The following is a 16,691-nucleotide window of genomic DNA, read 5'->3' on the forward strand; positions in this document are numbered from 1 at the left end:
AGCATAAACTAGCCATCTAAAAGCAAAGGTAAGAAAAGCATCTTCCCTCTTCTCAGGTTATGTGAGTTGAAATCTTTCAGCTTCCACCTTCATAGCAATAACTTTTCTTCTATAATAAATGCTTATTGCTGTGTATAACCAAACTCTGTTTATTAGGGCACACAAACCATCTTAATTGGGCTCCCCTCCTTCCTCCATTGTCCAGTAGCATTACAGAATTGAGTTATTTCAGTTCATTTAGATGGTTCGGAGACTGTCAATTCTGATAATTTTGGACGAAGTGAGCAGGCCAAAAGGGATATAAATGAATCAAACTTTAAATCATATGTGATTTGAGTATACAGAGCTACAGTTCAGTTGTAATAGAAGGCATAAGAGCTTAAAAGACCCAGAATAATTCACACTAAAATATCTTGGGGTCTTTTTCCATTTTAAAATGAATCAAGTAATTCTGTGTGGTTGAGGATTGACAGCAAAATGGAAACAGAGCAAACTGCAGAATTTTTCACCAGGTAACTGCATTAGCAGCAAAACTCATAATATAATCTGTCAGTTGAAAAGAACATGAAGGAGCCTTCTGTTTTCTTATGAGGTGCCATATTCTCACAGTTCCTGGCCAATTATACTTAGCTACTGCTAAAATGAGGTTATTAGAAAATGCTGTCTTCCCCTGTAGCTTTTAGCAATAATGAGATACTTCATGGATACTAACTTTTCTTATAATTTTTTTAGCATAGGTAAACAAAATTAAAACTACTATGAAATACTGCCTTCTATTTATGATGTGCCTATAACACAAGCTATTGCTCTATAATATCAATCCTGAATTTAAACGTATATTCCTGAGGATTGACTATAGGTTAAACTGGTGGGCAAATGCTTTAGTGATCTTTGAAACTTTCATATTTCTTAGTAGTATTCTTTTTTTTCTAGCTAGATATTTCTGTAGGATAAAATGCATAGCATAAATGTTATAGACAGTTATTATTATATGACATAAAATTTATACATATTCTTGTTCATGTATTTCACTTACCAGAATTAAGAGGCAACTTGAGGCCAATTTCGTGTGCTCAGGGATGGTAGAAAACACGGACAAAATCAAGCAACCAAAGACAAGGAGGAAACTGTAAAACAACAGTAAAAAAGAGGAATTTGATAAGAAACTTGCCTTATCATTATAGAAAGAATAAAACACCAGACCCATTTGAAAAGGCATAGGTTAAATCATAAAAGCCCTAGTAGACACTAGCCATTTTGAATATCAAAATTCAGTATGATATAGCGTGTAAATGGGGCACCTTAACAATTTTATTGATAAAGAAAAGGTTGTATGTGTGAATTTGTGTGTGTGTGTGATGCTGTGTTTAAGTGTTCACATTTAAGAATCTACAAGTTTCCAATACAAATCTTTTTCCAAGCAGGGATCCTGAGAAAGGTTCAGAGAGAGAGTGGTCATGTTTCCTACTCGAGCAGACTGCAGCCACTCTCTTATCAAAGAAGCAGTATCCACGTCATGTTTGGCAGCTTTGGCAAAAAGTCAGGTATTCTAAGTCACTGTTACCAGGACACTGGCCCATTGTTCAAGTCTGATACTGCTCATGAATTCTCATTTGTCATTCTTTTATATGAATAAGAAGAATAGAAAAGGGAAGGGTGATCTACTCTGCTACCTGTGCATCTCAATTTCCTTGTAGTCAAACTAACAGAAAAATGACCTTTGTGCTCTGTCTCCTCATAGGTTATTAGAAAATGCTCTCTTCCCCTGTAGTTTTTAGCAATCATGAGAGACTTCATGGATACTGCTAGGGAGTGAAAGTCAGGGGCAACCATATCCGACCAATCCATCTATAGATTTTTTATTTCAAGAAAGATGGAACTTGCAGAATCAAGGGAGGAGTAGAGTTCCTAAGGAAAATGTCTAATAAAAGACAAGGCTTTGTTTCAAAGTCAATTTACAAGATAACAAAACAAAACACCCAAGCTACCTGCTTTGGAACAATTTCAACTTCTACTCATCTCTGAGAAACTCATATAATAAGGTCCTTTGAAAGATAAATTTTTGTGTTCTTTGTAATAGTGGAGTTAATTCTTGCCTCTCTTTGGCTTGCCCTGAAAAGTCTTATAAGTCTTTCTACCACCCTTCACTGAGAGTGCCTAATGGCTTATAGCCAAGGATTAGCTAAATTATGGTCTGGGAAACAAATCTGGCCCCTCATACCTGTTTTTGTAAGTAAAGTTTTATTGGCACCCAGCCATTGCCATTCATTATGTATTGTCTGTGACTGTTTTCATGTTTCAACGGCAAAACTGAGTAATTGCAAAAGAGACAGTATGACCAGCAAGACAAATATTTACTATCTGGCCCTTTAGAGAATAAATCTGCTATATAAGGGGGATGACTCAAAATGGGGTTGGGAGGGAGAGCAAGGGAGGAAGATTACCTCTAGATAGGGAATAGGGGTGGGAGGAAAAGGGAGGGAGAAGGGGAATAGCATGGATGGTGAAAGGAGACTCTCATCATTATATAAAATACATGTATGAAGATGTGAATTTGGTGTCAACATACCTTATATATAATCAGAGATATGATAAATTATTATATAACGGTGTATTAAAAATTGTAATGAAAATAAATAAATAATGTTCGCTAAAAAAAGAGAATAAATCTGCTGACCCTGACAAATACCATCTATTACTTATTTCTTTGTATCTATCCCAACAGATAACTAGAGTGAAAGTACATAATTGCTCATATTCTGCATGATGATAATAATTACTAACATTCACAGAACATTTCCTATAGGCTGGACACTGCACTCCCCCTGTACTTGCATTCTCCCTCATTATCCTCACAAATTTGTGGAGTAGAAATGTTATTGTCTCCAGTGTACAGTTATGAAAACTGAGGGTGAAGAATCTTTTGTAACTAGTCTAAGGTTGTGTAGCAGGAGAGTTTGAGCACTATGTGCCGTCAGCCTTCACATTGAATTGCTGGATGAGCTTCCGTGTACATGATGAGGATGGTGATCATGTTCTTGGCTCAGAAAGACTTTGGAGACTACCCCTCTAGTGCTTTAAAACAAGACAGAAGTAGTTGCTGTTCCAGATAGAAAATGGCTCCAAGGGGAAGGATTCTACTAGTGATACAAACCTAGCACACAATATTAATAATGTCTCATTGATCCTTGACTTACACATCTAACAAATCAGGATACTTTCGATTATATATTAAATTCATCCCAATAGACTAGAAATTGTAAACTAATGGTCAAAACTTCATACCTACCTCACTGTCAAACTACCAATGAGAAAATAAAACTCAGGGATCATTAAGGTGGCTGGGAACAGGATGTGGCATCTAAAAAGGATGATGACAGATGTTTCCTCTCTAATGAGTGGCCATTATCTGGATATGCTCCTTGAGCCCAGGTTTACCAGAAAACATTAGAAAAAAGTGAGATGGCCAATTGTTTAATCACAAAATATCATTCTTCTCCAAGAGATCTCAGTGGTAGGCTCATAATCTCTTATGTCTGTGTCCAAAACAGAACTTTTTGCTAGTTCTTTCCTCACTAACATTTGGATCTACTTAGTCTTTCCGCTTCATTTTACCACTTTTCCAATTTTCTTTTTTTGATTTAATAGTACCTTCCTTTCTAATGAGAGTAGTTTCTGTACTAGTATTGTCATTGTTATAGAGGCCCATCTGAAGACTGCAAGCCAAAGACCTCCGTTGCTCTGGTGCCCAAGAATGGACAAATATGTTCATTAGTTTATCCCTTTCTCCCTCACCCTTCCTTTTATCATTCATCTAGTTATCCATTTGGTAAATACTGATTAAACATATAATGCTAGTCTGAACTGTAATGTAACAATGAACAAAATTCATTCTTTCCTTTTTTCCTTTACAGAATATCAAGTCTATCAGAACATACAGAGAAGCGAGCAGATGTAAACAAAAAAAGCAGATATAAACAAAAAAGTTCGTCGTGATGATTGCAATGATAGGGCAAGTACTGGGGATGATGGGAGCATGTGGTGAAGGATGGATTAGGCAGGACTGGCTGCTAAACTTGTGGTTTCTTATGCAAAATGAAGATATGGGCATTTTGCTAAAAATTAAGAATTTCATTATAGAAACAACAGAGTATGAATCCAAGTTTAGCACCCTTTTAAGTGTGGGACTCCATGGGACCATACAGATTGCATACTCATGAAGCCTGAACTGGGGTTAGGGAAGACTTCTTGGAGAAAATTCTGGGAAAACTGAGTCCTGGAGGCTTAGCAGGAGTTATGTAGGAAAATAGTTAGAAAGATGGAACACTCTAGTCCATGAGATCATGTGAATCAAGCTCAGATGCAAGCAAAGTATCATAAGAATTTACTAATTAATCAGTGATTTAGAGTTAGTGAATGCCTCATACATGAAAAGCATCAGAGAGGTCAGTACTGCAAATCCATTTTTTTTTTTTTTGGCATAGGAATCATTTAATTTCAATTGAAAACATGTATTGAATTCTCTTCTTACTGTGAAAGACACTATGTCAAGTACAACAGAGTACAAAGATAAATTAAGCAGACCCACACTTAGGAAGTACATATCTAATGCGATGGACAAGGTGAACATATTGGATCATAACAAAAGGCAGAAGCAGATAAACACTAAGAAAAATGCTTCAGAGACAGAAAGAAGGAAGGGATTTTACTCAACTGGGAAAGGTAACAAAGGTAGAAGCAGACTCAGAAAGTTTCCCAAAATAGATGATATTTGAGATGGTCTTTGAAGTGTAGGATTTCAATTAGAGAAGTTTCTGGAGAAACACATTCCAAAGGAGGGTACGATATAAGAAAGGCAGCAAGCCAGAAAAAAAAAAAATGAGAGGCTTGTAGGGCAGGGTCTGTATCTAGTTCAGTAGACAATGGGAGCCATTGAATAAATTTTGACAGAGTACTAATATCATTAGAGTTTCTAATGAGAGGAAACTCTCCCCAACATGGCTCCAGACTCCAATTCAGCTGCCTGTTTCACCCTGTGCTGCAAGCTTGATTACTTTTGTTCCATGAAACAGGGAGCAAATATTTGCCTTATTTGTTTTCTGGCTTGCTGCCTTTTTCTATTGTACCTTCTTTCTGGAATGCGTGTCTCCAGAAACTTCTCTTGTGGAAATTTACCCCTACACAAGCAAAGTAGAAATGAGAATCGATTAGAGGCAGCTTAGAGGGCTGCTGTGAACTGGGGAGTGGAGATTGGGAAGGGGCGTGGCAGCTGGGAACTTTGCATACATAGTTATTGGTGATGCTCCTGATAAGTTAGGAAGAGAAAAATTAGCAAAGTCAGGAGGAGAAACTGATTTGGGGGACAAAATGACAAACCCAGGTTTAGACATCCACATGGAAATGTCAATCAAAATTTTGGGCACAGAGTTAGGTTGGAGATATGGATGCATTTTTTTCCCCCAAAGGAAATAAATGTGTAAAACCTATTATCCTGAGAACAGTACAGACCAAATGTATAAAGTTTTGGTAAAGAAGCGTAAAGGATATTTGAGGATCACTTTCTGAACTTGGTGAATGACATCATAGAGAAAAACAGTTCATTCTTCTATGAGTTAGCTCTTGGGAACATTTTCAGGGGCAGACTTCTTGGTTGGAGAAGGCACTGATTTGACACAATGGCCCTTCTGATGTGATAATCAGACATTGGGCTCATTGGTAGTGATGTGGTGCACTACAGTGATGTGAGTGGGCTTTACTGACATCATTGATTCTGGAGGTCCCGTGCATATGTGTATATTTGCATGCTGGTGACCTGCCATCACCCTGTTGCCTCTCTCTGGTGGCTGAATACAAGTGGGAACAGTGGCAAGAGTCATTGGACTTAGCTCATCATCAGAGGAATCTGTGTATAAATTTAGGGTGTTGTGCACATGGGTGAGAAAACCACAATATCTTTATTTTGCACTAACCCATGGCCACAAATCCTGGTAGTATCCATAGCACTTGTGACTTTGTCACTGATAGAAATTAAATATTTTTATATCTGATTTTATAGTGTAGATAAAATCATATTTTTTCCTACTGAATAGTGATTTTGCTCATCACTATTTTGAGATTTGTGTAGTCATTAGACTATTTGCTAGGGCTATTTTTAATGCATGTAGAAAGAAGGATATGATTTAGCATGTAAAATATGTTTAATATTTCAATAATAGCATTTCAATATAAAATGTTCTTATATGATCACATATATTTTATGCATTTTAAAACATAATTCTTCCTGGCATGATGGTGCACACCTATAATCCCAGCTTCTCAGGTGGCTGAGGTAGGAGAATTGCAATTTAGCCAGACTCTTCCTCAAAATAAAAATGAAGGCAGATTGATGATGTAGCTCAATGGCAGAGCACCCTTGGGTTCAATATCCAGTACCACCAGAAACAAATAAATAAATAAAAATTCTTCTGAGAAATAGGCTTCACCAAACTGCTGAAGGTCTACTGCACACACAATGAAGATGCCTTTGGTGGAGGATTAGGAAGTCGGGGCTGGAAGCAGGAAGATAGCCCATTTTGACAGCCATCAATAATTTACCCAGGTAAGTTTTATGATCAGTTTTTCAAATATAGATATTTTGTCTTTTATACATGAATCCTAAGGTATCATATGATGTATATTCTTTCAAAGCCATTCTCTAACAGTTATTGGCCTTTATTTTGCCTAAAGCATTCATTCATTCATATTTTATTTCTGAGGAAATTCACTTTGATCCAAACCTTCATCCAAACCTTTTTTGGAAGGCGCTGATTGGTGTAAGAAGAAAAGAAGGGAATATCAAAAACAAAAAAGCTTTCTAAATTTAGTCAAGAAAACCACCATCAACTCTTCTTGTGGGTTAATTAAGAATCAGTTTGTCAGGATCAATTTGTTAAGAAGCTTGACTTGGAAAGATCACTGGTTCTTGTGGATTAGATGATGTCCAGCTCCCAAAGCTTGTACCTGAAGCACAAGTTCACTTAGCTAGAATTAAAACAACTTCACAATAAAGCATTAGAAAAAGTTTTGCTGGGCTGGAGTTGTACCTCAGCCATAGAGCAGTTGCCTCCCATGAATGAAGCACTGAGTTTGATCCTCAGCACCACATTAAATAAATAAATAAACAAATAAATAAAATATTGTGTCCATCTACAACTAAAAAGATATTTAAAAAAAGAAAAAAGCTCTGTTGATGCTTCATTAAATGAATTGTAACAAGTTATGTTGTTGTCATTCACAGACTCAGAACTCTAGCCATCTTCAAACAATTGTGAATGATGCAATGAAGAAAGAAGAGATAGAGCTGGTATTTAAAATAATCTTCATGAACAACCACAAGAAAGGGAAGTTATACTCCATGTATGTATGATTTGTCAAAATACATTCTACTGTCATGTGTAATTAAAAAGAACAAATTAAAAAAAAAATAAAGTAACCATCCCATTGAGCTTAGCTGTAAGGGGCCATACATTTCTACCCAGAAGATGCTCTCTGCAACATTCTGGTGAACTATAAGTTTTGCATAATGCAACTTGCCATGTAAGTCAGTTATACATATTGAGAGGGCTTTGGGGGAGGGGAGATCTTAAGTGTCTTCAAAGGAAAGGAATCATGGGATTAAAATAAAGGATGCAACAAGAAGTAGATGTAGAATCTTTGAAGGAAACAAGTCTTTTTTTTTTTTTTTTTTTTTGCAGTGCTGGGGATTTAACCCAGGGCCTTGCACGTGTTAGTATGTATTCTTCCAGTGAGCTACATTTCCAGCCCTTGCAGAGAGCAATTCTTTAGAAATAACTTCCAAAGGAAATTCAGCCTGTCATCTGACTTTTCATAAATTTCTAAGTATTGCTTTGATCAACTATGCACTTTAGAACATTTGATAGGAGACCTTGCTAAGGCACCACAAATTTTGATGGCTGGAGTTGGTGGTATGCCTGCTGGTATTGGTGACCACAGTGACCTGCTGACGGACACGCACTGGCCTAGAAGACACCCTGCCTGGTGAAATCAAAAGCTCATCATCAGAGGAAAGGGCTTCCTGCATCCTAAATTTATCTGTCTTTCTAAACTTGGTAGTTTGTAAATGTCCTTTCTGAGTAACTTTTCTGTAAGAGAAGTGCATTTTGCACCTGAAATCTATTCACAGCACACCCCACTTTCCATTGCAAAGCAATAAAAATTTAGCATGACATTTTTGGCATCTTAACAGTGATTTAGAATATTTGACTGAAAATGCTGCACAATTCTGCTTAAGTACAACGAGTCCTAAATATTAATAAAGACCATAATCAATATGAATGATCAGTGAAATCTTTGTGAAGTTTTAAAAATAGGGTCACAAGCTGACAGTTTTAAAAAATGAAAGGCTGCATTTTAGATGTAGCGTTAAGGGGAAATTAGAAGGTGTGGGAAAGAGCAGTTTTCACTTGCTCAGTATGTTTCTGTGGAAGATGAGGCAAAAGGATCTGAGCTAGAACATGACAAGAAAATCCATAAGCATTCAAGAGGCTTCCCTTAGAGCAGTGGCTGGATCCCACTGACACCAGATTAGGACATGTTCAGCCAGATTCTTCCTCCAGGATGGGGGCATCTATGTGATAGATGGATTTCTGACTGAGCCTCCCTTTCAAGACGGGAGTTATTTTTAAAAACATCACGGATAGTCAGTTAAACAGTTTCTCTTTGAATCCTTCCAGTGTCTAGAACCCTCCTCCCACTTTAAGGCAACACAGGGCTGTTGCAGACAGCTGTACTGTTGGAAAGCTATTTTCTCCTCTGAGTCAACTGTTCTTATCTGGGACCTTACTCACTCCCCTTCTGTCAGGCTCTGACCCACAGAAGACGTGTTCTCCCACTTCCTTAAGATGCTTCTTCAGATAAACAATGTTGGTTTTATATCATGGCTTTCCCATCAGTCTTCAGATAAAATATACCAAGCCCAGTTTGCTGTCTGCTTTTGAAACAATGTCCAGGTCTGTCACTTTCCTTGTCACTGTTCTTTAAGTTTGCCCAGTTTATTATTGTATCCCTCCAAGTGAGACTCAGACCCATCATCATCCTCCAGTGTAAGCAAAAGATTTGGCATTTAATCACCAACATAAAATAGCTGCACTGTTGATTCTTGCCAGGAAACACAAGTTCAAACTTTCCACTGCCCAGCTATTAGCAAAAGTTTGGTTTCAAAAAGGACTATCTCCAGCATATGCAGTCACTTATTTTCTTTACTTTTCCTACTACATCACAGGGCCTGGAGCAAACCTGAGCACTGGTCTCCCTACCTTGGTCCCTAAAGTAATTACCCGTTTTGATATCTCCGTGCTATGGCAGATCTCTATCACTGAGTTAAACCCCAGCTCTTTGCCACTACCTGGAGAAGGAGGAGAGAGTATTCAGCCAACTCATTCGACTTTAAGCGTTTCTTAGTATTTCACTTTGCATTTGCTCAGTGAGGCCTCCATGTGAAATTTCTGTCAGTATTTTATTGCAAGAATTTGTGATATGTTGCTTCTGGAAAAAACGAAGATGTTTTAGTGTGGAAAAGTAATCTTTAACATATTTGTTTCCTTGCCTGCGTTTTTAGGAAGCTCAGAGGTGACTCTGCAACCCATGTTAAGGATGACACGGATCCATTACTAACACAGTTGTATGCGTTTTTGGTGAACTTTACTTTTGATTGCTTTTTACTAGTCTATCATCATCTTATCTTCCCTGTATTCTATTAGTCATAAATATTTAGAGACACTGTACCAGGCACTGGGAACTCGGATATTGTCTGTACTCTTGATGGGGATTTCAGTTCAGTAGGAAGACAGACCTAAGATTATTTTATCTACTTGCAGTATATATATTTTGTTAATATCCTCAAATCTTTTTTCTATGATACAGAGCATACAGGATATGCTTGACTGAATGACTAAGCACAAAACCAATAAATATGTGCTTTTATTACTACTCTTCCTTGAGAGTATTGATGCAGCTTAAAGTTGCATTCTTTTAAAATAGTCAAATGACACCCTTTGAATCTATTTAAAGTAAACTAAAAAATGAGTTGATTTTTGCTTACTTGGATTTCTAAAAAGTCTTATATTTATTACTTTTATATACATGAACTATCAACATCCTACTCTAAGAACCTCCAAATGTCTTGTACTTGTCTTCAGGATTTTCTTTCTTTCTTTTTCTTTTTTTTTTTTTTAAAGAGTGAGAGAGAGAGTGAGAAAGAGGGGGGGAGGGAGAGAATTTTAATATTTATTTTTTAGTATTTGGCGGACACAACATCTTTGTCTGTATGTGGTGCTGAGGATCGAACCCGGGCCGCACGCATGCCAGGCGAGCGCGCTACTGCTTGAGCCACATCCCCAGCCCCAGGATTTTCTTATAAGTACTGTGGCTTGTCTCTGGAGAAGTCATCATACCAGGTACATGTTCTCAGGACTATCCTATCATCCTGCCTGATTTTTTCTTCTTACTTCACCAGGATTCTATAAAACATTTACAGTGCTTTCCTGAAATAAAGATCTTTTACTTTGTTTCCCTGATATAGCAATGCTGGTAAACTTATCCAAGTAAGAAATGAATATCACTTAATGTTTCTTGCTTTTGGCAAACTTGTGTAGCTTTTTAGTAACCACAGTTGTTTGCCCACATTTATAAACCATTGGCTTAATATTCTGTCTGAGATATTTCTAGGAATTGTTTTTGAGCTTATTAGTATACAAAGTCCAGAGCTTCCTATTTTACTGTTTTTTGACAATCAGAATATTTTCTTCCCTCTGATCATTTGGCAGCCATTACACTTTTCCAAGATTTATTAATGTTTCTAATAAAAGTTCTTCCATTTTATAAATACTTCAGTGCCTTATAATGTAATCAATGTATGTCCAGAAATATGAACTCATTAATGGTCACGAGTTTGCTCAGGGCTGGGGTTGTGGCTCAGTGGTAGAGCACTTGCCTAGCATGCATGAGGCACTGGGTTAGATCCTCAGCACCACATACAAAAATAAACAAAATGAAGGCATAAAAAATTATTATAAAAAAGAGTTTGCCCATATTATTTTTCATTTTCTCTTAATAACATTTAAAAAATAAACCCTTTTTAGTCTGAAAATCATGCTTTTTGATGGAAAAGAAAGAATAGTTTTGGATTTGAACAGCTCTGATTCTCTGCATAATTTTAACAATATGACCTCTGAAGTAGGATCACTTGATCATTTCTTCTCTAATCCTGGTTTCTGTCTTTAAGAAAAGGAGATTTTTGAGGGAGATGAGTTGTGGTTTGTCTGGCTTAGCCCATCCAAAATTTTTCTTAACAAGTGTGTGTTTTTCACAAGTATGTTCTTGATTAAAAGAGCTTCCATTTTTTTTTTTTGTTTAAAAATACAGAGGCAAAAAAATCTGAGTTCTTCAGAGAATTTCTGGGTAAGACTGGTTTATTTCTATGTTCCTTTTTTCCAGTTTCTCTGATTGGTCTCTGTCTAGGGTTTCAATTGTTTTGTTTTTGCTGTTATTTATTTATTTTTAAAAATAACCTCTTTATTTCTTTATCTCTGTGCTTCTTCTGTCCATGTCGGTCTATGTTCTTGAGAAGAGGCCTTGGATGGGAAGGTCTAGCCTGACCTGTCACTACTCTGCCTCTGGGTGTCCGTCATCAGTCAGAGCTTCTTGAAGACACTCACTTGATCTGAATGGGATGTGACCTTTCAAAATTAAATTGATCACATAATGTATAAATGTATTGAAACATCATAAGTTGTATCATTAAAACATTTTTTTGTGTTTTTATGTATCAATTAAAATTAAATATAATTTAAAAATTAAACTTAAAAGCCCATTTTATGATAATAATTTTTTTTTCCTTGCGAGGCAAGGGCTTTGCCGCTGAACTACATTCCAGCTCACAATTTTTGTTTTTTAAAGCACATTCTTATCCTACAAGATGGCTGAACGCAATGGTTAAGGATGGTCTTATTGACTAGAACAAGGCAACAGCATTATTTCTTAAATGGCCTGAGGTCTGAAATTCATCATAGTTAGGGTCTTGGCCTTTGCAAGTACTCTGTTTCTGTGCTCTTTCTCAGAAATGTAACTGATGTTCAAAACCAGTGCATATTGTTCAGAGATAATTAACTTAAAATGAAGCCTTTCCTATTGTCATGTATTCAATGCATGAAACAGAAAAACATTCTGCCTGCTGTTATATATTCTTATCCTTTTGTGTTTTTCTCTGATCACATAGCACCATTTGGAATTACATACAAGTTTATTTTGGTCTCCTCTACTAGCATGTAAGCTCCATGAGAGCAGAAACCTTGTCTCTCTTTTTTAATCACTTTACTCCCAGTATCAAGAATGAGGCCTGGAACAGGTACTGGTTAATTCACTTATTCATGTAACATGTATTATTTAGAGGCTACTATGTGCCAGGCAGTGTTCTAGGTGCTAAAGTTCTAGTTATGAATAAAACAAAATCCCTGCCCTTATAGAACTTACATTCTAGCAGGAGAGGTGAGACATAAATAATGTAAACAATTAAAACGTATACTGTTAGAGAGTGATAACTGTGAAGGAGGGGAAACTGCAGCAGGGAGGGATAAGATGCAGAAGTGGGCAGAGTTGAATATTCGGACAAAGTGGTCAGGGAGTATCTCACTGAAAAGATGGCATTTACTGAGTTTGAAAACTGAAATACCATTTATCTATGAAGCCAAAGCCATGGTGCAGTCGGAGTACACCTGCATAGATCTTGCAGACCCTGCTCCTTAAGGGACTGCTTTTATCATGTCAATTCTTTGTTTAAAAATTATGGCTCCTCTCTTGCTATCTCATCCAAACTTCTTTATTTAGAGTTTAAGATCTGCTCAAGAACATTAATTCCTCCATTTCTTCTGAGTAGACCCTCTGGGCAGGGCTGCCTCTTTTCTGTTTTCTGCACTATATCATGATGGAACATATAATGGGATATAATTACGGAAGTTCATGGTTCTGTGTGCTGCTTCCCCTGCCTGCAGTCACGTCAGCAAGTCAGACATCAGTTGATCCCACACTGCTGCTCTGTCTGCTGCTGGCACAGGCACACAGCCTCCTTGCCATGCTCATTGCCTCTCCTGTAGTGTTTTAAGGAAAAAATGAGAGCATCAGACTGATAACCCTGTGACCTAACATAATAATGATACCAAATTGAGTGAAAAATGCTAATTAATACAAAATCTTTACAAGTTTTCATTAACATAGGTCATAATTATGACAATGAATTAAATAGACATATCATTTAGAATCTCTGTCTATAAAGCAAGACGTGTGAAAATGTAAAATATGAAACAAGCCCAGCAAGATTAGCAATGCTCAGATTATGACCCGGTTTAAGCAAAGCTGCATGAAGAGTGATGTCATGAGAACTGTATTTGAATGTGTGTGGTGAAGCACTGAAGGCTGGCTTGTCCTGTCTTCTCCATACATAATAGCTTGGGTGAGCTGGGCCTGTGTTTAGCCCCTCATGACTATAGGTCCTGGGAAACTGTTCGAGCTTCCCTAAGTGAATGAGCCCTAATGAAGCTGCCCTACACAAAGCTGCTTGGTGGCAGCAGTTACTCGGGAATGAGCCTTGGTTAAACTGACCAGGCAGAGATTCCAATTCCTCATTAAAACGACCCCTAGTAATTCTGCTGACCTAGGCTGCTATGCTAATGAACTGACAATCTGCCCATCCAAGATGAGGAAGGGGCCCCCTCAGAGCAATGTGCTAATTATGCCATGAACGAAATAAAAGTTATCTGTGAGGGTCAGGAAGAGACATTTGTAGAATCTATGTGTTTCCATTAAAGTCACCTTCTAAAGAGATTAATGTCAGTGCTGACACCCTAGAAAATAATACAGTCTAATAGTTTTGATAATATGACTCTTTGTGGATTAAATTTTCCATGCTTTGTTTTGAAGGGTCTGTTTATGCCTGAAAGTGAGCCATGGTAAGTGTTGAAAACATGTTAAAAGATGTTTGACAATAGTTGTCTGGCCTGAATCATTTTTCCTTAAAAAGGGTTGGAAATTTATTAGACAAATAATGTCTTCATTGCAATTTTTTATGACTATATGATTACCATATATTATCTGAAAATTAAAATTCTGAAGTAAATTTATTTAAATATTGTTGGAAACAAAAGTAAAAATAGGCTTGGTGTTGTTTTGTCTGAAAAGCTATTTAAAGGCTTTTTAAGATTCAGTATTATAGTTTATATTTGGTAATAAAAATCAATCATAAATTTGGTTATTATAAACTGATTAGATTCCTATAATCCACTTGTTTAATCCATATTTTCTTTGAAAGGTTTTCTGAGAGTATTCACAACTCATGGAAAATCTTGGTGCATCTCTAATTATATATATATATATATATATATATATATATATATATATATATATATATATATGAATCTTGTCATGAAGTGGGAATTTTTAAAAGCTGACAAAGAGCAAGAACTTGGAATCAAGCCAGGTTATGCTATGTATATGGCCTATGGAGTGCACAATTGCTACTGATTTTTTCCACTTTCTTTAGTCTCAGAAATAAAGTAGTAAAGTGACTAAAACAGCAGAAAACAAGATCTTGAGAAGTTAAAGTGCTGTTGGCAGTAGACTTTATGATGTGGTACATCAGGAAAAAATAAACCCAGCAGACAGATGTCTCCAGAGAGCAATAACCATAAACTCTGAAACTATTACACGTGTAAGAACTGTCCATGGATTAGAGATGGTAGATGGATCTCTAGGGACTGACCTACAGTGGCACCTGTTGATCTCAGTGACCAGAGCTGAAAGGAAGTAGGAAGTCAGCTTCCACGTTTAGAGTCACTGAAGTATTTTATAGACCAGAGAAGTTGGCAAGCAATGACAGATCCTAGACAACACGTACTTCCTCTGTCCAAAAATATATTCAGTCAGCTTTAAACACTGTAGACACTCCTTGGAGGTCTGGTAAGTAGGGAAAGGGTGTGTTTTATCCTGTTGCTGTAATAGTGACAGACACCAAAAATCCCCTGCTCCCTTTTTGTGACTAAAATATTGAAGTTGGCCATTCCATGTAGGTAGAAGGACATTGAGGGGGAAAAAAGAAAAACAAAGTAGCTATATATTATATTTTACTATTAACTGAAAATTCTAGAAGTGTTTATGTAAATTTTTTGTTATTGTTTCCTGTGCACTGTTGAAACTAAAACGTATTAAGTGTGATAGAAGATGTACAAGTAGAAAGTGCTATTTGTCTAGATATTTTGCCCCCAATTTTCAGTTTTCATGAGCACTTATTTTTATATCTTCATTAATTTTTTTCTATCTTACAATGGAAACATAAGTCAGTTTTCTTATCAGTATGTGTTGGGGATGCACTAAGTAAACCTTAATGTCTTCATCAGTTAAAAATTCAGTTTTTTTTGGGGGGGGGTACTCTTCTATCTTTGCTTTTAATCAGAGAGTTGTTGTCAGAAAGACCCTACTATTGAAGAACCATAAATAGTTTCTGATTCCTGGGCCCTTCAAAATGCATAAGAATGGCATGGACCCAGAAATATTACCTGCATGATCCAGAAAAAAATGTGTTATTTCCATTTCTTGCAATAAGAATCTGGGCTATGTCTTTTCTTACTAGTTACTGACATCTGTAAGAGGAGAAAGGAAAGGACAAAGATTCACAGCAGCCAAGGGCAACTTTTTTCTGCAAAGTACCAGATAGTAAATGTTTTAGGCTTTGTGAGCTGTATTGTCTCTCTTACAGCAACTTGTCCCTGTAGTTATAGTGCGAAACCAGCCTCATAGCTTGTAAATGAATGGGTGTGACTGTGTTCTAATAGAACTTTATTTATGAAAACAGGTGGGGGGCCAGATTTGGTCCAATGCTTGTAGTTTGCTAGCTCTCGGTTTTAGAGTATTGTAAAGGGCAAAAATACGATTCTCACTTTCATCTGGTGAGATAATGGTTACTCTGCTTTATAGTTCATTCCCTAGAAAGGCATTGAGTGTGTACTTCTTTCTACTCAAGTTCTTGTGAAAAAGAATTCATCAAGAATATAATCTTTTATGTTGTCATTTATTGTGGATTTAAAGATTATTATTCAAAAATAAATTTAAAGCATAGGGAAAAATGTATGTACTTTTTTCTCTTTAATTAAAAGAAAATTAACCAAAGGACGAATAGTGGTAGATGAAGAGATGTTACATATTTTGAAATGTCTCTGGCAGGGCTAAAGTTCTCATTCCCATTATTATTTCTGTTTTGTCATTTTTATTGGACAAAATGAACATGAGCTGATCTGAGGAGTATTTAGTATTTGGTCTTTGTCTTCTTTGATTAGTGCTGCTTGGTGGAAAACCATATTTGAATGAAAAGCAATAGGAATTTATGAGAAATCCATAGCCAGCATCATAATGAATGGGGAAATACTTAAAGTGTTTCCTCTAACATCAGGAAGAAGACAAGGATGTCCACTCTCGCTACTCCTATTCAGTATAGTACTTGAAAGTTAAGCCAGAGCAATTAAGAAAGAGAAGGAAATAAAAAAGATACAAGTAGGAAAGGAAGAAGGCAAATTATCACTCACTATTTTCAGATTTTATGATTCTGTACTTAAAAGACCTCCCTCCCCAATCCAATACTCCACCAGAAG

General features: G+C 36.6%; 1 protein-coding gene across 3 annotated transcripts in view; it reads right to left on the bottom strand.

Annotated features, from left to right (window-relative positions):
* Positions 1-16,691, bottom strand: part of Kcnq5 (potassium voltage-gated channel subfamily Q member 5) — a 529,894-nt gene that overhangs the window by 179,571 nt on the left and 333,632 nt on the right. For all 3 annotated transcript variants that reach the window (XM_076858500.2, XM_076858499.2, XM_076858501.2), the window contains exon 2: positions 1,037-1,127. In XM_076858500.2, the coding sequence (XP_076714615.1) occupies positions 1,037-1,127 (91 nt within the window). The remainder of the gene's footprint in view (positions 1-1,036; positions 1,128-16,691) is intronic.

The sequence above is a fragment of the Callospermophilus lateralis genome, chromosome 6 (assembly GCF_048772815.1).
Source record: "Callospermophilus lateralis isolate mCalLat2 chromosome 6, mCalLat2.hap1, whole genome shotgun sequence".
Lineage (NCBI taxonomy): Eukaryota > Metazoa > Chordata > Mammalia > Rodentia > Sciuridae > Callospermophilus > Callospermophilus lateralis.